This window comes from Pan paniscus, chromosome 5 (assembly GCF_029289425.2).
Source record: "Pan paniscus chromosome 5, NHGRI_mPanPan1-v2.0_pri, whole genome shotgun sequence".
In the NCBI taxonomy this organism is placed as follows: domain Eukaryota; kingdom Metazoa; phylum Chordata; class Mammalia; order Primates; family Hominidae; genus Pan; species Pan paniscus.
This window is the reverse complement of record NC_073254.2, coordinates 27,662,742-27,689,560: the sequence shown is the minus strand read 5'-3', so window position 1 is coordinate 27,689,560 and position 26,819 is coordinate 27,662,742. Positions and strand designations below refer to the sequence as shown.

The window sequence follows — 26,819 nt, the reverse complement described above, 5'->3', positions numbered from 1 at the left end:
AAGTCTTCCACACAGCAGCCAGGAACATCTCTTCTAAAGATGAATCAAAGCATGCCATGGTTCCTCTATGAATCCCCCAATGGGTCCTCCTTGCTCTTAACACCCTGGAGTCTTCACATCAGCTTAGAAGGACATGTTCTGTCCCATCTCCAATCACTCACTGGCTCCAATTCTACTCCTCACTCTAGTCTTCAAACACAAGAAACCCATCATTTCTGCCTCAAGGCCATTCGGTCTGCCTGGCTAATTAATTAGCCAGTCACTGATGCATGCTAGTTTCCTCTGTAAAAGACAATGCTGCACCCTTATCTGTCCATCTTCCTTTTTAATATAACCCAGACTGTGCTCCAACATTTAGCTTCTTCACCAGACCATGAGCTTCCTAGAGGTTGATCCCACCCAAGCTCTAGTGGGTGGATCTCTGGTTAGGAATTGGTTAACAGGTAGGTTAATGGGGGGTTTGGGGGGGTGCCTGTAGGTAGTGAGGCTTCTAAGAATGGCTTCCTCACACTTAGAGAGAGATACCTATTCTGTATCTCTAAGTCCTACTTCTGCCTCTGATCACTATGGTGTCAGGATGTGAGGCCTGAACTATTGTAGCCACCTTGCAACTGGCCTGAGGATAGAGTCCTGAAGCAAAGGTGGGCAGAGCAGAGAATCACGGGGTAATCAGGCCTGGAACCTGCCTCATTGATACATTTGCTATATAAGATAATAAATGACCTTACTTTTTGGGCCAAGATGCAGGAGAACTTCTGTGACAGCAGCCAAATGCATCCTAATTGATATGACCCTACCCTCCATGTTTGCTATGGAGGGCAAGGACCGTTTATGACACATAGGAAGTAACCAGTGATTATTTTTTGAATGGATAAATGAATGAATGTTTCTCAGAGAAAGGATAGGCTCTGGTTTCAGTATGTATATTTCCCATCTCCTGGAATATTCATGGTTAGGACAAACCACTGTAGTTAAGATTTATCCTTTATTTACTTCCAGGCAGAGCCATGGCTGGAGGTGGGGCTATGGAATAAAAGACAGCATCTACCTCCAAACCACAGGTAAGAAATGACATGTGGAGAATTTTCTCGCATGACAGGGTAAGATTAGAGGCTACCATGTTTCCTTAGAAATTTGTCTTGGTTGTAAGTTTATCTCGAGTTTGAACTGAGGCTGTTGTTTCAAGGTGACCTTTGGCTTTTCACATGAATTTGTCCCATATGCCACAAGAGGATTTGCTAATTTTGGTCAAATTTGACATATTATTGAAGAGTGACATCACAACTTAAGCTCTATTTGTATTTAATACTGTAAAAAGATAATGACCCCTATGTTCAACCATGACAGATTGATTAAATGAATGAACAACCATTTAATGCGTGTCTATGCAGCCATTAAAAATTATAAACAGCTCTCATTGACATGAAAAATTGCTATAGTTTGTTGCTTAGTTTTGCCAAATATTATGTATAATTCTATTTTTCTACAAGAATGGCTTACTTGCCTATCTTCATATCTATTTATGCATAGGGATAGGATTTGGAAGAAGAAACTCAGCTGACAGTGGTTCTATTTGGGTGATAAAGTTATAGACAATTTTAAGCTTCTCTATAATTTTCTTTTCTTCAGTCTTTTTTTTTTGGAATGCGGGGGTGGATTTAATCCCATCACTGTCAGCTACTAGCCATATGCTAAGCCTCAGTAGCCACCTTTGTATAATAGAGAAAATATGAGAACCTATCTCTTAAATTGCTATGCGAAATGAATATATGTAAACATTTAGCAATGGAGTTGGCATGTGGTAGGCACTAATATTAGCTATATGAAAAGTATATATCATCATTGTAATATAAATATTACGTTTGTGTTTAAGCCTAACAAATCTACAGATGGTACTTAGTGAAAGTTGTGGTTGAATGTGCAGGGCATAAAGGAATGACTGATGACCTTGAATGTGACCTTTCCTCCCCAAGGCTATCACTGACGTATGTGCAATGCAGCATGTAAAAGCATGGCTTCGGCATGGAGAGTCATGAGTCCCATGACCTAAGGCAAATTTCGTCACTTTACAATGAGAATAATAATAGTTTCTTCATAGGGCTCTTGTATTCCAAAAGATAACGTACTTAAATACTGAACACAGTTCGTGGACATGGTTAAGTGCCCAGCAAATATTAGTATTATAATTCATCATAAAATAATACTTTAAGTATAATAGATTTTGCCTTGACATTCCACTAGTTTTATTTTTACCTAGAGAATTGCTTGCAATTTAAAATAAGGTTGTAGGAATTATTTAAACAGAAACTAGAACAATGCAGTAAAATGGGTTGTTAGGTTTAAAAAAAAAATCATATAGAACTTTTCTGGAATATTTATATTTTGAAAAGATAAACCCCGACCTAAAAAATGGGAGGGGGGAATACGGAGATTCTGAGAGGAGGGTATATAATAAAATAAGTTCAGGCTTAATTGGATGCCAAATTCATTTTTATCTGTTAGGATTTAATTTATGTGAAAATGGCAGTCTAATGAAAAATGGAAGTATTTATAGATTAATAACAACAGAGCCCATTAGCTGGTGTAATAAGACATATCTATGATTAATTTTTGTCTAGGGAATATAAAATAATTTGGGTTTTAATCTTATAGCTAAATTCACTAACAAAGCCAAGAGTAACTCAAATACATTCACAATATTATCATGCCAGGCACAAAGCAAACATCCCATGAATACTTTGAAGGCTTTAAGGCATTTATGTAAATAGAAATTGCCTGAGATCTGGTGTAGATCCACTAAGCAGAAAGAAATTAGACAACATGAAGTCAATATTTTCATAGGTCTTCTAACAGCATTTGATATTTGTTGAACTATCCTTCAAGAAACATTGAAAGTAATTTATCTATTTCCTGGCTTTTCACTACCAGAAAAGGACTTTTTCTGTGTGCCATTTATACTGCCTCAAATGCAAATACAATTGTTCACTTTGATACTTATAAAAATTAGTTGCACCTACAGGATTGAGCTGGTTCAAGAAAGATTCAATTCAGGAAGACGAGCCAGGCTAAGGAAATCTTTATTTGCAAATATAGAAGCCATAGTCAGAAAATTTAAGTCTGGCAAACAAGTCCTCTCTATAACACTCAGATAACAACCCAGCCCCAACCCTAATACCAGTAACAGGAATTTTTCTTTTAATTATCTGCAGAACTCAGCCACATGTCCACTGGGGGAGAAACAGTAGCTTTTCATCTTCAGCTCTTTCTCAGCTCTCTAAGAGAGTAATAACTGAACCTCCAAGATAAAATATGAGAGGAAGTGGTTTGGAGGGGAAAAATCTATATTAAGTACTTTAACAAAAGGTTTCTCCAACAAACTGCCTTTTATGAATTTAATTCAACAACCATTTATTGAGCATCTGCTCTGTGTGCAGCTTTGTGCATTAGAAAAAGAAAAGTCCTGGCCGGGCACGGTGGCTCACGCCTGTAATCCCAGCACTTTGGGAGGCCGAGGCGGGCGGATCACGAGGTCAGGAGATCGAGATCATCCTGGCTAACACGGTGAAACTCCGTCTCTACTAAAAATACAAAAAATTAGCCAGGTGTGGTGGCGGGCGCCCGTAGTCCCAGCTACTCGGGAGGCTGAGGCAGGAGAATGGCGTGAACCCCGGGGGGCGGAGCCTGCAGTGAGCCGAGATCGCGCCACTGCACTCCAAGCATGGGCGACAGCGAGATTCCGTCTCAAAAAAAAAAGAAAAAAGAAAAAGTCCTGTCCTTCACAAGTACTCAAAATATTGTGGGACACACACTCATCTATTGGCTTAGACAAGACAACAATTTCAGATTTTCTTGAAGATAAGTTCATACGGAGGTTTTAAAAGAATTATTTCTTAGGACCATTTTGCTTTATTATATTTGGTGTAAAGTATGAACAATTTTATTAAGTCATAAACTAGCTCTTTGTTTAGGGCACTCTATGGGACAGGAAGAAAGTAAGTCAGTTCTATCTTTATAGCACTGAGAAAGTTCTTTTCTAGAATAGTTCATACTATAAAAGTTGAAACAACTTTTATGCCAGTAGCCATGTTTGCATGAATTAAGCTTCAAAATTCTGACAGATTGAATCAATCCTGTGTATAGCATTTTCCTTTCTGGTTCTCAGGCTGACCAGCTAGGATAAACGGCTAGAAATAAACAGCATTATACAGTTGCCTTAAATTCTTTTTTCTTTATCTAATTGCCAATAACTGCTAAGTATGGCTGTTTATCGAAGGAATCAATGATATAATGGTGCATTTTAACAGAGCATGGCCATATAAGACAACTTGTCCATAAAACAGGCAGTAATACTCTCATGTATAATAGTATGATGATAACCTGGTAGCTAGAATATGTCAAGTGTATGCAGTCATTGCACAGTGAAAATGAAAAGTCACTTCAAACACATGCATGTCTACAGTTTGGTTAGGGCTGGAAACAGGTACAGAGGGGAAAATAGTCTCATTTCATTCTTCCAAATCATAGCCCTGCCAAAAAGCAATGAGAAGAATTTTGTTGACATTAAAAATCTAAAGTTTAAATAAGAGAGTTTAAAGGCAATTTTGTGTAATTCCTAATTTTGGGGAGTCTGGCTGGCGTATTCTTCCTAGAGTTGCCTCCTTATATATGTAGTTGCAAGTTAGGATGAATGCCTTAGCACTCTGGAAAAACAATGAAATCATAAGAGTGGGAAAAGAGAAGTCACGTTAATTTTTACGACTTTCAGAAATAGAGGCAGAACTTTTTTTAATTTCACAAAATCGAGACTTCCTCTAATGGGAAATTTTGACCAAAACTAAAAATAACAACATAAAAGAATAACAAAACATCTCTCATATCGCTGGGCACAGTAGCTCATACCGGTAATCCCAGCACTTTGGGAGGCCATGGTGAGTGGATTGCGTGAGTTCAAGACCAACCTGGGTAACATGGTGAGACCCTGTCTCTATAAAAAATAAAAATTAGGCAGGGCATGGTGGTTGCATGCCTATAGTCCTCGTGAGGCCGAGGCGGGAGGATCACCTAAGCCCAGAGTTCAAGGCTGCAGTGAGCCATGTTCGTGCCACTGCATTCCAGCCTGGCAACAGAGCTAGACCCCATGTCAAAAAAAAAAAAAAATCTTTCATAACATCTTCCATATTCTCAAACAATAAAAATTTTATGACAAAGTAAATATCATGTAAATATATAAGGCACAGGGATATCCTGTATGCACAAATAAAAAGAATCTAGAAAACACTGCTGTAAACATAGCAACAATAGGATTTATTCTACTGCATAATCATGACCTCACAAGGACTAAGGGCTCAAAGCTAACAGATGCTTTGTCATTTGTTTATATAGGTCTTCTGTTACAGTAAAATGCTATAAAATAAAATGGAGAGGAGAATAAAAGCACATTATTACATATAAACAGACTCCGAATAAAATAAATAAGCTGAACTTAATGTTTTAGGATAGCCAACATTTAAAATACTATGGGCCACAATTATTTTTCAAGGTACTGATGTTCAGTATATAATGTGTCTCTTCAACAAATGGTAAATATAGAATAGACTAAGGAATGAGTTGGCAAAATTATTCACAGGCTATATAATATCTGAAATATATCTCCATGGGTAATTATTCTGCAGCATTAGGTAACATATTATATTCTAGAATTGCTTTTCCTGATGCTGAAATTTGGGTGTTTCATTACACTAGTAAATTCCATAAGGGTCAGAATAGTGATACAGAAAACTACATATGTTCTTACTGTAAATATTTTCAAGATAATTTAAATACTGACATCTTTCTCCATATCCTCTGTAAGTGGCCATCTTAATACAGGTTAAACAGACATTTACATTTAGCACTTGGTGTCAACCCAGTAAGAAATGCAAACTTTGATTTCATTTTTCTTACTACTGTTGTATTCCTTGGGCAAAGGTGAGTCAAAAAGAAAAGTGGCAATTTTTAATACTTGTTTTAAAGATATGAGTAATGTCAATCTTATTTTACAAATGAAATGCATCCTAAAAATAAATGAACTTGTTTCAGGGAATATAGCCAATGTGCCAGAATTTACCTGGAAAGGTGTCCTGGTAGACAGGTAGAACAACACCTCCCTCATGCACCTAAAAAGTCATCCCTTCCCAGCCACATGTAATGTGGCATATTACTAAAAACAATCAATGACCATGCTTTCATATGAGAAGAATCAGACCAAAAAATTGTATCACCCCGCATCTTAAAGTTTTAATAGAATTCGTTTCAATTAAACTAGTGGTAGACTTACATCACTCTTGGGATATAACCACATTCAATGTTGCTAACCAGTATGAAGTACATCAACTATTTGTCTAAGCAAAATTCACAAAGTCTAAAAGTGAATGGTGGCACAATAAACATATTCCAACTAAGTATTCCAGCTAAGTCCTAAAATAGACAAACACTGCATAGGGATGGTCACTCTATTTTCAAATTGAAAAAAATATCAGAATACATGGGGTTCCAATTACATTAGATCAGTGGGGCAGAATACCCGAAATTAAGACTATCCTGAGAAATCAGGCATATATTCCAATATGAATAAGTTATTATTGCTTGGATATGTTGGGACATAATGTCTCCAGGCACTGTTAAACATCAGTCTACATCAGTGGTTCTGGACCAGGGGTAATCTTGCCTCCCACGAGACATTTGGCCAAATATCTGGGAATATTTTTGATTGTCACCACTGGGGTGGGGTGGGGGACATCTGCTACTGGCGTCTAGTGGGTGGAGGCCAGGATACTGCTGAACATCCTGCAATGCACCAGACAGTCTTCCATAATAAAGAATGATCTGGCCCAAAATGTCAGTAGTGCTCAGGCTAATAAATCCTGCTGTCTGTATCCTCTGAACACATGATCCTAAAGAAACTAGACCTAGTTGAGTGAGTTCTGCTTTCACCTCTTCTATACATTACTGAATGATCATTGTCTCAGCACATGAATGAGTGTTTGTAATGAGTATTCTCAAGGTGTAGAACAGAAACTATTCTTCACTACCAACAGACAGCTGTTTCACATGTGTGATTTATCTTGTTTCAGCTATAATACAAACAGATCATTTTGAAAAGCAAATGCCTTGACTGGCTTTAACATTCCTAGTTTATGAGCAATGGATTCTACTTCAGGGAATCCCTAATTAACAAAGCCAAGCAATTAATTGATTCCAAACATGAAAAACTAAACTGTTTATGTACACTGAATGCTAAAATCTCCCCCATCAGATTTCCTATTTAATTGAAATTCCACAAGACTTCTAAGTAATTAATTTTTTTATGTTCTGCATTTTAATACTTTATTTTTCAACATCTTCTCTTCCTCCCCGTTAGCTATAATATATTGAGTGCTAAGTGACAGGAAACTCTGTGTAAGTTTCTTCACATGAATTTTATACTTATAACAATCCTCATTGGTAGGAACTACAGATATTTTCCTTATTATCCTTCAAACTCAAGAAATCTAGAGAAAACAAGTGCAAATAAAACATCTGTTGCACTCACAAGCATGAATTCAGTGTGAATGCATTTAATACAATGAAAATAAAGAAGGAAAAAAGGCCAGGAGTATAAAAATAATACTTGTAACCACAATAACAATAAAAGCCACAATTTATTCAGCACTTACTATATGCTAGGGTCAGTGCCAAGCACTTCACATTATCTCACTTAATCCTACCACCAACTCTAAACGTGGATGCTATCAGATTCACCATTTTACAGATGCAGAAACTGAGGCTTAGTCTGAGAAGGTCGCACAACTAGCACATCTGGGGTCTGTGCCTGTTCTGTCTGTCACACTTGAGAGTCCACCAGGGGTGCACAAATCTGACCTTCAGTTCAAATCTGGCCTGCTGCCTCTCCTTATAAATAAAGTTTTATTGGAACACAGCCATTCTTATTTACATATGCACTGCTTCTCACTGCATTTGCACTAGAACAGCAGGGTAGAGTCATTGCAACAGAGACCGTATGGTGAAAGCCTAAAATATTTACTATCTGACCCTTTACAGACAAAGTTTGCCAACACCTGTTGAAACTCTTCAATAATACGTAATGTCAACTCAACACTGTACTCCTAGCTACGTAGCTTCATTTCATGTCAGTATGCTCCTCCATCTATTTTTGTAGCCATCTTGAGAGCTAGTAATTACCTTCTCTTTGTATTTTGCCTGCTGAATGATGGCAATACTATATGAGTGAAGCCCGTTAAATTCTGCCGTCACTAGCCATGCCAAGCCCCACTCCTCCACACCTGTACTATAGCTTGCTCAGCCCCACATCATCTCAGCCCACTTCCAATCAATTCCCCATCCCTTCTGCACGGCTGATGCTGCGAGATGAATCCAATATGCCCTTTTCACCAAACCACTCCTCTGCTGAAGACTCTGCCGTTACTTTATGCAGGGCATCCCCTGAAGTCCAGACATTTCTGTCTACAATTTAACATTCTTTAATCTTACCTGATGTTCTTTCAAATTCATATCATTTTAATACAGTCTTGTAATTAAAAGAAACCTGGTTTCAAACTCTAACCCCAACACTTACTACCAGTGAGACTCAGGCATACTATCTAGTTCAACTGAGCCTCATTTTCCTTTTCTACCAAATTGAGATAAATAGTATCTATCCCGGGAAGATTAGATTAATTCTCATAATTGGCACATAATAAGTGAATAAGCAATGTTATTACTGCTAATATCCAAAAAGCCAGTACACTTACTCTTCCTTCCTTCCCTCTGCCAGTGTTCATGTTATTCCCCCACTTAGCATTTCTCCCTTCCACAATCTACTAATCCAAACCAGCCTCTTCATACAAAGCCTCCTCCTAGACACTAGTCCACACTGAACTCTTGCTTTGGTGAACTCACTCGTGGTCAGCAGTACCCACCTTGCTCCTTATTCAGTGGCTCTCAACTCAGGAGCAATCTTGTCTCCAAGGTGACATTTGGCAAGGTCTAGAGATACTTATGGTTGCCACAAATGGGAGGTGGGTGCTACTGGCATCTAGTGGGTAGAGTCCAGGGATGCTGCTAAACATCCTACAATGTATAGGACGCACCTGACACTCCCCAATAGTAAAGAATTATCCAGCATAAAATGTCAACAGTCCTCAGCCTGAAAAACCCTGACCCGAAATATTCCAGGCATTGCAATCACAAGGTCTCCAGAAGCATCAACCCTGCCCTATCATTCTGTCATACTGCCTGCTATGGAAAAGAGGAAGCTCCTGATTCCTGGATTGATTGAAGCAAAAGTATGATTGATATAATAATTTAATTTGCATTTATATCTCTGTTAACTAAAAATCACTGAATAAGTATATCCAGCAACAGTGGAAACATTTCTTCTCAATTACTATGCTATAGTTTCAAGCTAATAGCTTCTGGTAGAAAAGAACAAATCACAAAGGAATCTCAGTGTTGTGTGTGTTTCTTTATCTCTCACAAGTGGGAATGTAGTCAGTCAATACAGTACTTTCTATTGGAAGATTCTAACGCAGCACATTAATTTTCCTCTAGGACATTAGTCACCTGTGGCACTCTGCAAAACAAACAAACAAAAAACAAGACATATGTGTGATAAAATGCATGTGGGTAAAGAAGCATCTATACCCTGTTCTTAGAGATTTCCAATGCACATTTTCACACCAGGGGCTCTGAGACAAAAACATTTGCTTAACTTTGTTCCGCTCAGTTTTCCACCCTAGTGTGATCCATACATCAGGCCGGGCGCGGTGGCTCACACCTGTAATCCCAGCACTTTGGGAGGCCTAGACAGGTGGATCACCTGAGGTCAGGAGTTCGAGACCAGCCTGGCCAACATGGTGAAACCCCGTTTCTATTAAAAATACAAAAAATTAGCTGGGTGTGGTGGTGCATGCCTGTAATCCCAGGTGCTTGGGAGACTGAGGAAGGAGAATCGTTTGAACCCAGGAGGCAGAGGTTGCAGGGAGCCTAGATTGCGCCACTGCACTCCAGCCTGGGTGGCAGAGTGAGACTCTGTCTCAAAAAAAAAAAAAAAAAATTCCACATATTATTGTTACCATCCTGTGCAGCAAGTGTTAGGTGGAACACATTTTGGAAAACATCTCATTGAAGTTGGCAAAAACCTCAACATTGAACCATAGAACTTGAATTATAGTTTCTCACAGTGTAATCAGAGCTGCTCTGGGACACTAAATAGCAAAGAAGCACAACATAGCCCCCTTAACTTGAGAAGTGTTGGTAGGAAGAGCACTGCTTCTGCTGGTTTCTGTTGCAGTAACATGGACCCGAGGACTAGCCAGACCACACTTCCCGTTGGCATAAAAGACAAATGAAGGAACTTGTCTTTTCTGCCTTATCACCTTGGACTGGATACAACAGTACTGACCTCAATATATTTAAACACTAGGCAGAAAATTATTATTTTCTCACAAGCAATAAGGCTAATTTAAACTCTTGCAGGACAAAGAAAGAAAAAAACCCCAACAAATAGTGACTCTGAATATCCTTAAGCAAGCAAAGTAAGAGAGCATTTGCAAGAGACCAAAGGAGCAGGTACTCGGTACCCGGTACCCTCTTTCTCCCCACCCACTTCCCAACCAGTCCCTAATCCTCTCTAATCCCTTATATCCCTAAGTCATAGACCCAGCTGTTCATTTTTTAAATTCTGTGATACCTGTGGATTTAGCTGTATTGCAGAGGACTGAATTCTGAAAAGGATCTGTGCTTCCTAGAAGACCTCAGCCCAACCACCTTTGCTTAAGACATGCAGACTTCTTATTTTTTAATTTATTTTTATTTTTTATTTTTATTTTTATTTTTTTGACAGGGGACTGGCCATCAGCAAGGTACTCTGGTGTCTAGAGCAGCCTTCAGGACATTGATCTTTAGAGTTGGCCATTACTCTGTGACCTGCACAGTCTGAAGAGGTTTGGCTGGGCACGGGGGGAGCACATGCACAGCCAGAAGCAATGTAGCAGCAACAACGCTGCCATCTGTTCCTCTAGCTCTAGGGCTCCCTCTGCGCTTTCACCTTGAGATGAAAGGGCTGTCATCCTCCCACCCTGTGAATCACACACACATGCCTGTTTGGCCCTCCATTCTCCCACCCACCACCACCATGAACAGAGAGGAGAAGACGGGAAGAAAAGAGAACTCCGTCTCCTTCCTCCCTCTCTACAAGCCAGCACTATGGATATAAAAGCACAAGACTCCCTGTGTTTTTTGTTTGTGAAAAGTCTCCAGATACCTCCTACATCTTTTCAAGACCCTCTGGAAAAAAAGCTTGACCCTCCTATACCTGGCGCCCGTTTGCAAGAAGGAAAACAGAGAATTTTAAAATATCACAGAATTTTAAAACACAGGGAGACTGAATGACCTGTCTGAGCCCAGTTGGTTTGGAGGCTACTGGAACTGAAACTTAAGAGCCTGATTCCCAGGGGCGCTCTGTTTTCCTAACCCTCCCAAGAGGCTGCTAATTCCTTCTCTCTGGTAAACACTGCCAGGAATTGCACTCTTAGATTTCTGCAATAAAAATAAGCCATACTTGCTTTCTAAAATCATGGTGGAAATTCTCCCAGTTAAATCTGACTGCGATTTAGGCTACGATATTTTCAAAGCAAATTTGTACCATTTTATTATGGCTAATTATGTATTTGGAGTTAGCAATGCACACTGACCCATCTGTCACAATTATGGCTTAAAAGCGAAATGTCATTCCTGTCTGGTCCTCAACTCTTGTTTATAAAACCAGGGGTGCATTTTGGAACCATCAACAATGTTAAGAGGAGAGCACAGGGACTATACAACTGTTCCAACTTCATTCTGAGCAGTTGCTTTTTTTAAAGAGGTGATTATTCACGTTGGCATGAGATTAAACATTCTTCTGGAAATAATTTGAATCTAAAAATGTTATATTCCTACCAATTTCTATATGATGTAATGTAATTCTTTAGCCAATACATACATGTTTCCAAAACTAACTCTGCCCTAGGACATTCCATACACACCCATACACACAGACACACACCTGCACACACACAAATAACATATGACTTATCTGGTTATACCTGACTTACATCACAGGTTATTCTATTAGATGTCGTCTTCCTAGAATTAAATTTGGGATATAATGTCCACTGTTATGAGGTGATGCTTATATTCTAGAGATGCAAGTGCCACCCTACAATACAGTGTATCTCATCTAAATGGAGGACAGCAGGGAACAACTTTTAAACTATCGGTCTGAAAAATTCCAGGACTCTACGGCACTATGTCAGGGCAGGCCTGCCAATCTGGCCTAAACCAGAGCAATCTCCCTTTTATCTGGTTTGTATATGGGCGTCTTCCAAGATGCTTGTTAAGTTTTCTTTTTCCAAAGAATAACTCTTCTATTATATGTTTCTTTACTTTCTATTTCTTGACTATACTCTTTTTTGCTTTTTGTTTTATTTTTGAGATGGAGTGTTGCTCTGTCACCCAGGCTAGAGTGTAGTGGCACAATCTTGGCTCACTGCAGCCTCAACCTCCCCAGCTCAAGCAATCCTCCTACCTCAGCCTCCCAAGCAGCTGGGACTATAGGCACGCACCACCATGCCCGGCTAATTTTTGTATTTTTGTAGTGATGGTGTCTCACTATGTTGCCCAGGCTGGTCTTGAACTCCTGGGCTCAAGCAGTCTACCAGCTTGGGCCTGGCCTGATACTCCTTTTTGTATAAGTTCTCCTTCTTTTGCCCTCTAGAAAAACTAAAAAAATTAACCTAGGCATGCAGCCCAATGACTACTACACTTTTCAGGTATTCCAAGCCATTTCTAGTGTCTTACCATAGGAATCTGCATTGATATTCACAGATTCAACCTCAAAGACCTGGGACAAGGATGGGAGGGGTCCAGTAGCCCATCATTTCTACTCCCACGGCAAAGGGCATTTTCAGCTGCAGATATTAAAGCCTCTTCTTTTGTATTCAGTTTTACTTTGGGTAGTGGTGTTCCGACCACAGGCTGCTTAATAGTGCATGAATAATTCATATCATGACTAGTAGAAAACAGCCACATACTATTTGTTCTGGATATGAGCACATTAAGGCTTTGGGCAGGCAAAAAAGGTTCACTGTATGTTCATTTTGAGGATGATGAGCTCCTGTCTGGTGGCCTGTTTAATTTTCAGGGGGATGGTAAAGGGATGCATAAATCAGTGAGTTACTGAAATTTGCAGATGTGATTCTTGAAAATGTAGCAGATCAGCGATGTCCCTGCAGCCAAGATCTGCTTCTCTACGCATCCTCTCATCATGTGGATTAGGTCAGCTCATCAGACCGGTGACAGTTTCCAAACATAAATAAACACAATCTATAGTTTCCACTGGATATGTCAGACAAACAGTTGCTCATAAACAGACTTCAAGTCTTTCAAGAAAGAACCTAATTCTGGTAGATGTCCAGCCTGTCAGAGAGGGATGGTCCCTAATTGTGCAGCAGATTTCAGCCTTCAAGTTGTGCGAGGACATACTGGTGCCAAATCTTACTGAGAACACCTTCAGAATCAGCAACGTCTCCCTATAATGCATCTCTCAATAATTCAAACTAATATGCAATTGAGTCTGGTAGGCTGTTATTCCCGTTTTTTTTTTTCTTTGAGACAGAGTCTCGCTCTGTCACCCAGGCTGGAGTGCAGTGGCTCGATCTCAGCTCACTCCAACCTCTGCCTCCGGGATTCAAGTGATTCTCCAGCCTCAGCCTCCCAAGTAGCTGGAATTATAGGCAAGTGCCACCATGCCCGGCTAATTTTTGTATTTTTAGTAGAGACAGGGTTTTGCCATCTTGGCCAGGCTGGTCTCGAACTCCTGGCCTCAAGTAATCTGCCTGCTTCGGCCTCTCAAAGTGCTGGGATTACAGGCATGAGCCATCGTGCCCGACCCCATTTTTTTCTTTTACTTTCCATGGCCAGAAGAATTCCATTCACTTTTGCTTTCCCCTTCTGTTACTTGTTCCTCACTCTTTCTACTCATAGACATGGAGCAGTGCTACTGTTTCGAGGAGACTGCATCAAAAGAAGATGGTGCTTCACTACCGATTGCTATTGTACTTGAAATAACCTCAGAACCGAGGTAAGGGGACAAGGGAAGCAGAATGTCACAGTCCTAAAAATGAGAACGAAAGAACGGGAACTTTTTCCCCCCAAGAGCCTCTGCTGAGGTTACAGCTTGTTTAGAAGAAAATTATTTGATTTTATAATTACTTTTGTGGGTTGCAAAATAATTACCGTGGAGGCAAATCTCCATGTGCCAAAATAGCAGAGGCAATTGTTCTAAAGTTCACATTGAAACAATAACAGAGTCAAGATGATTAACTCTTAGGTGGGGATTAGAAAAGTCATCCCTCTTTGTAACATGTGCCAGCCTGAAGCCCACATAAAGGTCAGGGTGGGAGTGGGAACACTAAAGATACTCCACAAACTGAATTCAGATCAGTTATTTCTTTGTAGGCTGATTTTCATTTTAAACCTGTGCCTCTGAGTATCCCACAACATCAAATAGCTTTTGAAAAGACCAACACTGCAATTCAGGTGAACGACACAGATATGTAATTGGACACTGGATAATCTACAGGGTCATTTTCAATTCTAAAATCAGACTATGCTGCTAAAATGGTCAGGAGTGGTACTTTGTTTTTGTTTTTTTATTATTATTATTATTATTTTGAGACAGGATCTCCCTCTATGGCCCAGCCTGGAGTGCAGTGGTGTGATCTCAGCTCACTGCAACTTTTGCCTCCTGGGCTCAGGTGATCCTCCCACCTCAGTCACCCAAGTAGCTGGGATTACAGGCATGCACCACCACACCTGGCTAATTTTAGTACTTTTTGTAGAGATGCGGTTTCGCCATGTTGCCCAGGCTGGTCTCGAATTCCTGGGCTCAAGCGATCCACCCACCTCAGCCTCCCAAGGTACTGGATTACAGGTGTGAGCCACCGCACCCAGCCAGGAGAGATACTTTCTATTTACAGCAACTTTGATGTCACCAGGAGTTGGCAAAGTTTTTTTTTTTTTTTTTTAAGGCCAGAGAATAAATATCTTAAGCTTCGAGAGTCTCTGTGACAACTTAGTCTCTGTGACAACTTAAGTCTGCAGTTGTAACTTGAAAGGTGCCATAGACAGTGTGCAAGCAATTTGCATGGTTGTTTCCCAATAAGACTGTATTTACAGACACTAAAATCTGAATTTCATATAAGTATCTTGTTTCATGAATTATTCTTCTTCTTTTGATTTTTCTCCAGCCATTTAAAATCGCAAACAACATTCTCAACCTACAAACATAGGCAGAGGGCCCATGGGCCATAGTTTACTAACCCCTGATCTAGATAGGTTTTAGGCACCTCCAGCGGAATGGAAGTAAATTCATTTTACAGGTGGAAGAAACTTAAAAGCAGGTAGAGGCATTGGAGGTCCCCTCGGCCTCCTCATTCTAACCAAACACCCTCTTCATCAGATAATTTCCACTTCAACTTTTCAATGAATTGACGGTTTGCTTTGGGTGTTCATCTTTGCCCAAATTTCCCTGAATGATCATATTCACATTTAATTAATTGCTTTAAGAAGTTAAACTTAATTGGCCAAAATAAACAGTCACTCCTCAGAGGTTCAGTAAAGTGTGAATCTCCAGGCAGCTGAAAGTGGCTTGATTGCCCGAAGGTGGGAGCCAGAACTGGACAGACAGCTCAGCTGCAGCAGCATGGGCAGGTGACATTTAGGAAGCCATGAGCTACTCTGACTCTCTGACCCTCTTCTCTTAAATGGTCACAAGAGTAATTCCAACTGTAAAAGGTTGTTCTGATGACCGCAAGGAAATAAGATACACAAGCTATAAAGCGTAATTTAAATACATTTATGTAAGGTGTCTAAAATCACTAGTTTTCTTAAGTGGACTGAATTAACTCTTTTTCTTGACCACCAACTCAGTTAGAACCTTCTGACTTTCTTTCTTAAAAGTCCTGCAGGGTGGCTATTATCCATAACAGATAATAACAAATGTCAGAAAAATTGTAGAGAAACTGAACTTTTATATACTATTCATTGCTGGGGGGATGCAAAATGGGGCAGCCAGTTTGGAAAAGAGTCTGGCAGACCCTCAAATGGTTAAACATGGAGTTACAATGCAATCTAGCAATTCTACTCCCAGGTACATACATAAGAGAGATGAAAACCTGTGTCCATGCTAAAGCTCACGCATGAATGTTTATAGTGGCATGTTCAGCAAAGCCAAAGAGTGGAAACAACCCAAATGTCTATCAACAGATGAATGGGTGAATAAATGTGATATATCCATACAATGAAATATTACTCAGCCATAAAAAGCAATGAAATTCTGATACATGCTACAGCATGAATACATTTTGAAAACACTGTGCTAAGTGAAAGAAGCCATATATTGCATGGCTACCATATATAAGGTACCATATATTGCATGGTTCCATTTATGTGAAATGTCCAGAATAGGGAAACCTATAGATTAGTGGCTGCCTGGGATTTGGGGATGGGGTGTAGGGAATAGAATAATGAATGGATAGGTTAAGGGGAACAGGGTTGCTTTTTAGGTGTAAGGAAAATGTTCTAAAATTGATTGTGGTGATGAATGACAATTCTATGACTTAAACACTATTAAATTACATACCTTAAATTAGTGAACTCTGTGGTGTGTGAATTATATCTCAATAAAAATGCTTTTTTAAAAATCCTCCAGGGAATACTACAACCCGTCATGGAGCAAGTCCCAGCTCCTTAGTGTGGTATCCCAGGCCCTTGGTATGTGGCCTCTGTCCATCTCCCCAGGTGCCCTTCTCACCATCCCCCAGCCACATCACACCACTGTCCTTACAGCCACTGTAATAAAGGGACACACATTCATCGACTAGATCCATAATAAACGAACATGTACATTCATGTACTGAACATATCTTAAGTGGATAATACCTGTGCACCGTTCTCAGCACTAGAAACATAGCAGTCATGAGGAGATAGGACAGACCCTCGCTGGAAGAGCAGCATTCAATGCCCTCCTCTGGCCTCTTGACCTTTCTCTACCCTTGGTCTTTGTCCTGCTTCCAGTGACTCTTTCCTTCAGGTATCTGCCAGCCCAACCCTATTCATCCTACTCAATTCAGCCCAAGTACCATCTTGTCCTACATGACCTGCTGGCCTTCACCCCCAGGGAGGAGATGGGTTCCCCACCTACGTGTCCATGACATCCTGAGTCTGCCTGTCACAGCAACGTCCCTCACTGGACTGTTTCTCTCAGAGCAGGAACTCATTCTTTACCTCTCTACTCACACGTAAGTTCACTGTAGGCATCAATGCTTGATACATGAATAAACAAATGACCATGTTTTATCCTTCCTCTGGCCTTGGGTATAAAAACAATACAACACTAAAAACAATCATTATATGACTTCTCTTGAATGGTCTACTGCTAACCTTCTGGCTGATTTTTTCCCCTGGGCTGAAACTCTCTACAATTCATTTCTTCTTTTCCAAACCAACAACTGGATTCTTGTTTAGTTCCTGGTTCTATTGCAACTTTTGCCTCCTTGGACTTACCTTTTCTCCCTTACAGCCTGTGGGGTGAAGTAAGGTCACCTGTGCCCCTCTCTCTGGCTACCTGGCCTTCGGCAAACTCACCTTTATCTCTTGGCTTTCAGCTCAGCTGTCCCCCTGGCACAGGTAGCCTGTCCACCAGCAGTACCACATTGAACATCATCAATGGTGGCTCCTAACTGGCTCAATGGACTACCACCCTTCAGGCTTTTAGACACTTCTAGAAGGCCCCAAAGCCTAGTCAAGTCCAAAAAGTTCTCACCATTCATATAGAAGTTAGTGAACCGAAGAAACTGAAGTTTAGGGCTAGGAAACAAGTACTGATCCTTTCACCCACCCCCATTAAAGTTTTATGGATATATTTTATCTATTACCTTTTTCAATGTGAGTGTTTTTATCTCCTTTAGACAAATCAGGATATTTCAAGCTATAGATTTCACAAATTGTTTAAATATGTCTTCTCCTAAACTAAGTGACTATTTACAGATGTCTGTAAAGTGTCAGAGCAATATTAGAACAAAAGGGGAAATTATTAGTAAAATTATATATGAGCTCAAAGTTATGTTAAAAATAAGACAAGCTGACTTTGAATTGCTGGTGATTGAAAGTGTATTATTGGACACACTCTGAGCCTGAAACAGATATTGCAGAATCTTGGCCTTTTGGCTGCTCAAGGTCTTGAAACATCCTTTGTTGAGCTATGAGCAGCACGGAGCTGGGTCCTTGTCTTGTCTGGTCCTTGCCTAGGCACTAGCAGCAACAGCATCGTAAAAACTCACTCAAATTTGCTTTAACATAATACAAGAGTAGGGGAATCTGAGTGATATGTCTATGGCAATTAATTATCCTATTATGTCTACTTTTGCATATGTGTACAATTTTTCATAATAAACTTTTTTTAAAGGGCATCTTGGGCCAGGCACTGCAGCTCACACTTGTAATCCCAGCACTTTGGGAGGCTGAGGTGGGTGGACTGCTTGAGCCCAGGAGTTCAAGATCAGCCTGAGCAATGTGGGGGAAATCCTGTCTCTACAAAAAGAAAAAAAAAAAAAAAAAAAAAAAAATATATATATATATATATATTTCAACTGTAAAAGTTTAAAATATATGTATATATATACACAAATTAGCTAGATGTGATGGTACATGCCTATAGTCCCAGATACCAGGTGGGAGGATAGCCTGAACCATGATTTTGCCTCTGCACTCCAGCCTGGGCAACAGAGTGAGACCCTATCTCAAGTAAATAAGTAAATAAATAAACAAACAAACAGATAGATGAGTTGGTCACATCGCCTCTGCTTAAAAACCCTGTGCCATCTTTGGTACTTGCAATCTGAATTCCTTTGGAAGTGGATGCGATCTGAACTGCTTCTGAAACTGAAAGAGGCTTTTCCTGACCTTCCTTCTCTTGCCCAAGGTGGAACCTACCACTCTGTCTTCAGTCTGACCCTTACCTTATTTGTCTTGTTAGAAATATATGTTTAAATATAGAGAAGAAGTGGGTGCTCTCATCTTGGACTCAATCCAAGGAAGTTTAATTACAGAAGAGGCAGAGCAGCACAGTATAGCAGGGGGAAATGCCCAAGGCAAAACTGGACTTGGGGGGTAACAATACAAACGCTAGCAATCGCAGCTAATATTTCTCAAGCACTTTCTCTCGCAAGGCGCCGTGCTAAATGCTTTGTACCAAATATCTCATTGAATCCCCACAACTAATATAGTAATATTCCCAAATCACCCAGCCAGCAAGCAGAGGAGACACTGAAAACAGGCAGTACGTTTCCAGAATTCAGCTGTGAACCCCAATTGAAAACTGCTTCCCTCTTCAAGGACAGGTTCTGTTAGCAGCCCTGACACCAAATGGTGGTTCGACCTCGGTAGACTGCTCACTTAATCCTTATGCATCTTCATTTTCTCACCTGCAAAATGAGGGATGTGATCCACAGGAACTCACAGGGCATTCTCTCCTAAAAGGCTGTCTCAATGGATGAACTCTACAGTCAGTACAACAGAGAATTAGTATGACAAATTGTTATTCCTAAAGTTCACATTGGAATCCATTAGAAAATATGCTAAATGTTTCTAATCCCTAAAACAAAACTTGGGAAAACATCTAGCAAGTCCATGGATTAGTAAATTTCTATATATATGTTTAAAAAATAGGAATCATATATAGTAAAATGAAGACAACTGTGATCTACTGATAAATTACATGTAAAAGGCACTGACAAGCAGTTGCAATCAATACATCTTGTTTCTAAATCCATCATTTTATTACTTTTTAAGTGTCATTATAAAATAAGACTGAGAGGCTTCAAGATATTTTTAAAAACTTAAAATATTTTATTTCTATTGAAATTACATCTTAATACATAATTATTAAATATATTATAATTCCTAAAATTATTCTTCACTATTAATGGACTCAAAAGGAGTTCAAATGCAAATAGAAATGTGTTTGAAATTAAATACAGAAAACACTTTCTAGAATAGATTTTCTCTAAATTTGATTTTTAACTATTTGTAAATTAAATCATATGCTCCTATTAACTTCTAATATAAGTTCAGCGATGACTTAGCTGTGTTTCTTATGGCTTTATGATGTCCATAACTTCTAATCTACCTGGTTGTAAATTACTCTCCCTCTATCCCCACTAAAGTCTGCCTCTCTATCAAGTAGGTAAGGAGGGAAAAAACAATTAAATGCAGAAGAAAATTCTGCAATTCCTTCTCATTCTTTACCATAATAAACCGAGCTTATTGAGACTGCACATGTATACATCACACACACACACACAGATATAAACAGACACCACAATACCTAATGTTCCACATTCAGTGTAGGTGGCAGAGATAAATGGCCATTAAAAAAATCAACTTGATGGTAGGTACAGTGGAAAGTGTCTTGGTTGTTGTTGATGCTTTTTTTTTTTTTTTGAGACAGAGTCTCACTTCTTCACCCAGGCTGGAGTGCAATGGCGCAATCTTGGCTCACTGCAACCTCCACCTCCTGGGTTCAAGCAATTCTCCTGCCTCAGCCTCCCCAGTAGCTGGGATTACAGGTATGTGCCACCATGCTGACTAATTTTTGTATTTTTAGTAGAGACAGGGTTTCATCCTGTTGGCCATGCTGGTCTCAAACTCTTGACCTCAAGTGATCCACAGGCTTTGGCCTCCCAAAGTGCTGGGATTACAGGCGTGAGCCACCGCGCCCAGCCGCATCTTGGTTTTAAAGTGAAACAGATGAGGGTGTGAGTCTTTGTTTTCCCCTGTATTTACTCTGTGGCTTTCCTATGTAAGCTTGTTTCCTCACCTGAAAATAGCTTTAGTATTGAACCAAAACAGCAAAGACGGAAGGAAACAAAAACTGTCTTTGGCCATTAATGGTGAATTGTGTTCTATGGTTTCTTAACAATACAGAATTACTTAAAATAAGTTTAGCAAAACATCTTTAATACTAGTTAGTAGATACCAGGAAAAAAAAAAAACTCTTGAGCAAAAAGATAATTGCTAAAATGTAATTTCACCTTTTATGTACCTCTCAATAACCAGAAATATTTTATCCTTTAAAGTTTATTCTTTAGTTATAGATTGTCTTTAAACTGCAAGTTATTAAAATATGCTTTAAATAACTATTTCATATGCAAAGAAATTAAGTGTGAAAGAAACTCAGTGAACAATACCTTTGTAAAATTTCATCTGTGTAAAATTTCTAGCAGGGCTTTCAAGCTGTATCAGAATTTTCTGTGGGTGTCACCAAGTGGCCTCTTCGGTGATGAATGAGGAACCAGGCACGCTTATGGTACTGGACATAATACAGGTGTGCCTCACCTTAAGAAGCATCTTCCTCTATAGAGCCTGACCAAACAGGACATCGGGGAAATCTGTTTGGCTCATTATGATCTTGAGCATACAAATGTTTTAAAATAGCTGGTGCTCCTGGCATGTAGAAAATATCACTCAAATTGCAAATCGCTTCCAGAGAATTTATCTAAAAGAACATCCACTCCCTACAGACTATCATGGGAGGGCAATCTTGCCCAAAGTGAAATTTTATTGGAACTTCCACAGTGGGCAGTGCTGCTTTGGTTTCTGGCAGTAAAAGAAGAAGGGTTAAACTCCTGACCTCATTCCATTTTGGTGATTAAATGAGTGCACCACACAATAGATTGGCAGGATTAGCAGCATGAAATTAGGCAAAAATTAGGCACTATAACATTCGGTCTCCCCTATTTAAGAATCCTTTGAGGGTAAATAATCCTATCAGGTGATATGTGAGCATCCATACATAGCTCCTTGGAAGTGTGTGAGGCTGTGGAGATGACGCACGTTTCAAGAAGAACTATGTGCTGTAGGTTAAAATACGTACCTGTCTCCATTGACGGGGTATACCGCATTTACCAGTAACAGCACTCATAATGACACTTGTAAACACACATCCTTGAATATGGACATATACCTTTCCTTACTGCAGCAGCATTTACAGATACTAATTTAAATAAACTCCCAGTGTTGTGGAAGCAGCCCATCTGGGCAGCAATTCAGTCAAGAGAGCAACTGACATTTAATAACCATTTTAGCCTGCATCTCAAGCTCTGTTGCGTTACATGGGAAAGGTCTGGCTTTGGGTCATCTGATTAATCCATTTGTATTCCATAGGTCTCGATGTTATCAGCTGATGTGGTAACCAACACATGTCAGTCAGTGTGTGCTTCTCAGAAACGTATATCCCCCCTACACCTAATAGCAGGGGCGTTCATGTGTTTTGTGTGTGCGCCTTCCTCCAGTGCCGTCCCAGTTTTCCTCTTGGATGCCTGGTGGTGTCCTGCACAACCTCTCTTGCAGTTTAATCAAAGAAAACGATAATGACGCTAGCAGGACTCTAATTTTGAAAAGACATTAGCCAAGCCAGAGTCATTTCATTACTCTGCACTTCAGAGGCCGACTAAGAACGGGAGGGATCCTAAGTAATGTTTGTTCTTCCAAAAGGAACAGCAAAACCTGCCTAGCTGATAGGAAAATCTGCCTGCCCAAGCAGGTGTGCGTGTCAGGCATGGAGACGAGCTTCAGGCCGGCCAGTAGCTAAGGCTTTCAATGTAAAATCTGCTGCCTAAAACTTTTCCATGACCTCCAGCGGCCCTGCAGAGCCTGTTCGGTGAGCTGCTCGGGAACCGCCTGGAGGGTCGCGCGAATGCACAGCCACACAGGGGCGTCCACAGCTGCAGAGGCTTCTGCCTGGTCCGCGCCGGCGGTCCCTCGCTCTGGGCTCCTCCTGCCCAGAGTCGCTGGCAGCCCGGCACGCCTTCACTGCTCTGCTTCAGATTAGATTGCGGGAGCTCTGGCTCGCACACGCCCAGGCTCACCTGGAAGATGCGGCTGCGCGCCCCCTCCCCCACCTCTCCACATTTTGGCCTTTGGGCATCATTCCAGCAGGGACCAGCAGCAGCACTCCAAAAATCACAGCCATGTTTTACTCTAAACAGGCGTCATTCAACAACTCCACAAGTCTCTAGGGCTCTGGGCGCCGCCGCCAAACCGCCTCTCCAAACTGATGCCACCCGAAGGAAGCCCATGTCCGTAACGCAGTCCAGCAAACCCTGTATCCCATCATAATACGAGGACGGGGCAACAGTTAAGAAGCCCATGGAAGGAAAAAGCAGGAGTCAGCGCTTTTGCTACCGACAAATCCCCTAAGCCTCGGCTTCCCAAATGAAAATCCCAGACTTGCTCTTTTAACTGTTTCAAAACCCTCATTTTGGGGACCATATACGTCAATGGGATGTGCAGGGTTGCGGGCCCGGGTTGGGCTGTGGGTGGCACTCTGCAAAGTGCCGGGCGGGCGGCTGTCATGTCTGGGTGGAGTGCGGATGTCCCCGCAGTTTTCCAGGCGACAGACGCCGGCGGTGCCCCCAAACTGAGACAGCCCGAGCCACCTCCCCGCCTCCCGCGCTCGCCGCCGCCGCCCCGACGGGCCCCGGCACTCACCGTCCCGGGCGTCCTCCCCCCGACTGCAGTTGCTGCAAATGTGTTTGATCTCCTTGCCTAGTTGACAGTGGATCACAAAGGACACGTTGTTGTTGTTGTTGGGGGCGGGCTCCTTCAGGGGCTTCATCCTCAGCAAATAAAAAGCTTTCTTTTGGGGTTTCTCGGCGCTCGCGCCTGGCACCGCGCCCTCCCTGCAGCGCGGCGAACGGAGCGCAAACCTCCCCGGCTTCGCTGAGCGCGTGGGCTCCGCCATCCGGCCCCCGGGCGCCCGGGGCCGGGCGCTGCTCCGGCCCCCGCGCGCTGCCACTCGCGCCCCTCGGCCTCGCCAGCATGCCCCCGCCCCGCCCGCGCCGGCCGCTCTACATAAGCACCGCCGCGGCGGGGCGGGTCGGGGAGGGCGCCGAAAGGGTCTTGACCTCGCCGACCTCGCTGCCCCAGCCAATCCGGATCCCGAAGCCGGAGGAGGGGGTGGGCAGGGCGCTCCGGGGTCCTACCTGAGAAGCTCCACTCCCACCTCTCTCGGGTCTCACGTGCACATCCTCCTCTGGCAGCCCCACCCCTCTGGAAATCTCAGCACCAGCTACTGAGAGCCTGCTGGGTTTGAAGCTGCCTTCACTCTCAAGAGCTCCAGGGCGGAACGCCAACCCCCTCCCCCTTTTCTTCACGCCTAAAGCTGCCGAATGAAAGCAAAATGTTTCACACGGAAAGCGCTGCACTGGGAAACCTCGGGTGCAAGCTCCCTTCCAGGGCCACAGCAAATTACCCTCTCCGGCGGGTCCAACCCGTAGCCCTTGACTTTCACTGGAGCAGACAACCTGTTACAACATAATTAATGTTTTCACCTCCCATAGAAATTCTCCGACCCGAAGGAGATTGTTTAACGCCAGGGTCATTAAAAAGGAAAAGAAAACGCTGATTTTATCAAAACTCAGAAACAATTTGCGACTTTGGGATTGTCAGCTAATTTGGCCAAATAACTCTCCAGCTGTTTTAGCACAGTGACTAAGGCTTAGCAAAGCGAGTGACATCTACCAGGATTTCCAAAGGGAGAACAGGGTCTTTTCTTTAAAAAACAAAACAAAACAAAACAGAAAATTGTTTTTAGAGATGGGCTGTCACTCTATCGCTAGAGTGTTGTGGCACAATCACAATTCACTGCAGCCTCGAACTCCCGGGCCCAAGCGATCCTCCTGCCTCAGTTTCCTGAGTAGCTGGCATTGCAGGGAGAACAGTGCCTTTAACAAACCATGCAGAACAAATCAAAGCTCAATAACTTGTAATTATTATTCTTCAGCCATGGATTTGCCTTATTAAAATCATGCTATTTCTAATAAACCACCAATTCACACAACAATCCCAAGACTCAGATATCGCCAGTCCGATATCACCTTTTAGAGAACTAAGGCTTAGAGAAGCCCTATATCACAATCACCTTGTGTGCTTATTTTAAAAATAGAGATTACAGAGCCCCAAATCCAGATATTCTGGTTTAGTAGGTCAGTGCAGGGTCCAGGAGTCTGTACCTTTAACAAGCTCCCCAGGTGACTTCAATGCAAAGCATAAATGGAGAAACAGGTGTTTACAGCCAGGTGTACCTGCTCCCAAGCCTGTGTTCTTTCCACCCTACTGCATTCACTCTGAGTCACACCCTTGTCCTCTTTTCCAACCTACTGGAATAGTGTCAGTTAAAGAATGCACTGTCACTACCAGTTGTTTCTAGGAACTTCCTCAAAGCTAATTTCACAATTCCCTGTCACTGCCTCTTCCACAAAAGGCAGGTCTTTGCTAGTCTCTCCTCCAACTGGGCGAATTCTACACATACAGTTGCCTCACAGGTAACAGGGTCAACGATCCACTGAGGATATTAAATTACTGTATTACAATAGGCTTCTGATCACTCCAATTCTACCACTCTATCATTTCTACTACTTCTCATCTGCAAGTAGTCTGCACAAATCAGCACAATAAGAGCTTCATCTTCATTCTGGAGTTAGGAAAGTCAGGTGTCCAGCTGCCATCGCCTCCCCTAGAGGGGGATGGATGTAGAATGCAGGTCTCTGTAATTAGATCTCGATCCCTCTTGGTACCCATTGAGGGCTTCAGCAACCACCCCCCTTTTGCTGGACTACCAGCCAGGCCAACCACCGGTGAATCCACTATGTCTGCTCATGTCAGATTCATGTCACCTGGTCCCTGGCTAATTATAAGCCTTATCTTAGAGATTACAAAGGACCTGTTTGTTATACTGGTTGAGTGCACCAGGGAATTTGCTGCATTGTGTTCTGAGCAAACATTTGTTATTCTCTTTTGTAATTCCTTGGGTCCCTCCTCCAAACTATCACCCCTTAACTCCCTTCTGAAAAGAGGAGGTTGTGTATTTACCAGCAAATTACATGTTTCCTTAAATGTGTATTTTAAATTGCATGCCTTTTCCGCCTTATTCTCTGCCCCACAGGTTAGAACAGTGGACCTGCAGAAACCCCATCTGACCTCATTAAAGCAACTAAGACTGAAGCAATCTTTTATTTCCCTTGCAGAATACTAAAGGGCTCTGTATGTTTCTATCTTAATTGGCCAACGGGCATTGTGATTGTATCATACCAAACACTGACACAGCCGCCAGCTTAGCCTCAAATATTAAAGGATGTGCCCTGGGCTGTAGGGGCCCTTTGTTCAAGTTAAGTGTATAAAAGGCATGAAGTTTACCTGGGAGAGTCATTTCTCTTGTTTGAGGATCCATCTTTCTGAACTGTCCTCCCTGAGTTTGCAGCCTCTAATGGTGCTGTGCAATATAGTATCCACTAGCAACATGTGGCTGTTTACATTTAAATGAATTAAAATTCAATAAAATTCAAATTCATTTCCTCAGTTGCACTAACCACAATTCACATGCTCAATGGCCGCATGTGGCTAGTGGCCACTGCATTGGGTAAGGCAGATTATAGAATATTTCCATCACTATTGAAAGTTGTATGAGACCATGCTGTTCTTAGCAGATGTGTGCATTTTAGTGTCTCAGACTAAATTCAAGAATCATTAGTTTAAGTTTCAGAAGCTAAGAAGTGCCATCTCTTATTGTTACAACAGAAGGTGTGTGAAGAAGGGCCCAGGATGGAATATAGCTTAGTATGGGCAGCAGTTTGGAAGGTGGCCGAATCTGGCAGCTTCCAGCACTACCTCCTTGCCTCAGC

At 41.6% G+C, this 26,819-nt stretch overlaps 1 protein-coding gene across 8 annotated transcripts in view; it reads right to left on the bottom strand.

Annotated features, from left to right (window-relative positions):
• Positions 1–26,819, bottom strand: part of PHACTR1 (phosphatase and actin regulator 1) — a 574,931-nt gene that overhangs the window by 255,271 nt on the left and 292,841 nt on the right. The window contains exon 1 of one of the 8 annotated variants that reach the window (XM_034961461.3): positions 24,123–24,239. The exons of 5 other annotated variants lie outside the window; for them this stretch is intronic. Coding sequence is in view for 2 of the 3 variants with exons in the window: in XM_034961450.4 (XP_034817341.1) it covers positions 23,629–23,881 (253 nt within the window). In the remaining variant the exon portion in view is untranslated. Of the gene's footprint in view, positions 1–23,628; positions 24,240–26,819 lie in introns of those variants that run through there. 2 more of the 8 variants (XM_034961450.4, XM_063605154.1) reach the window with 2 other exon arrangements.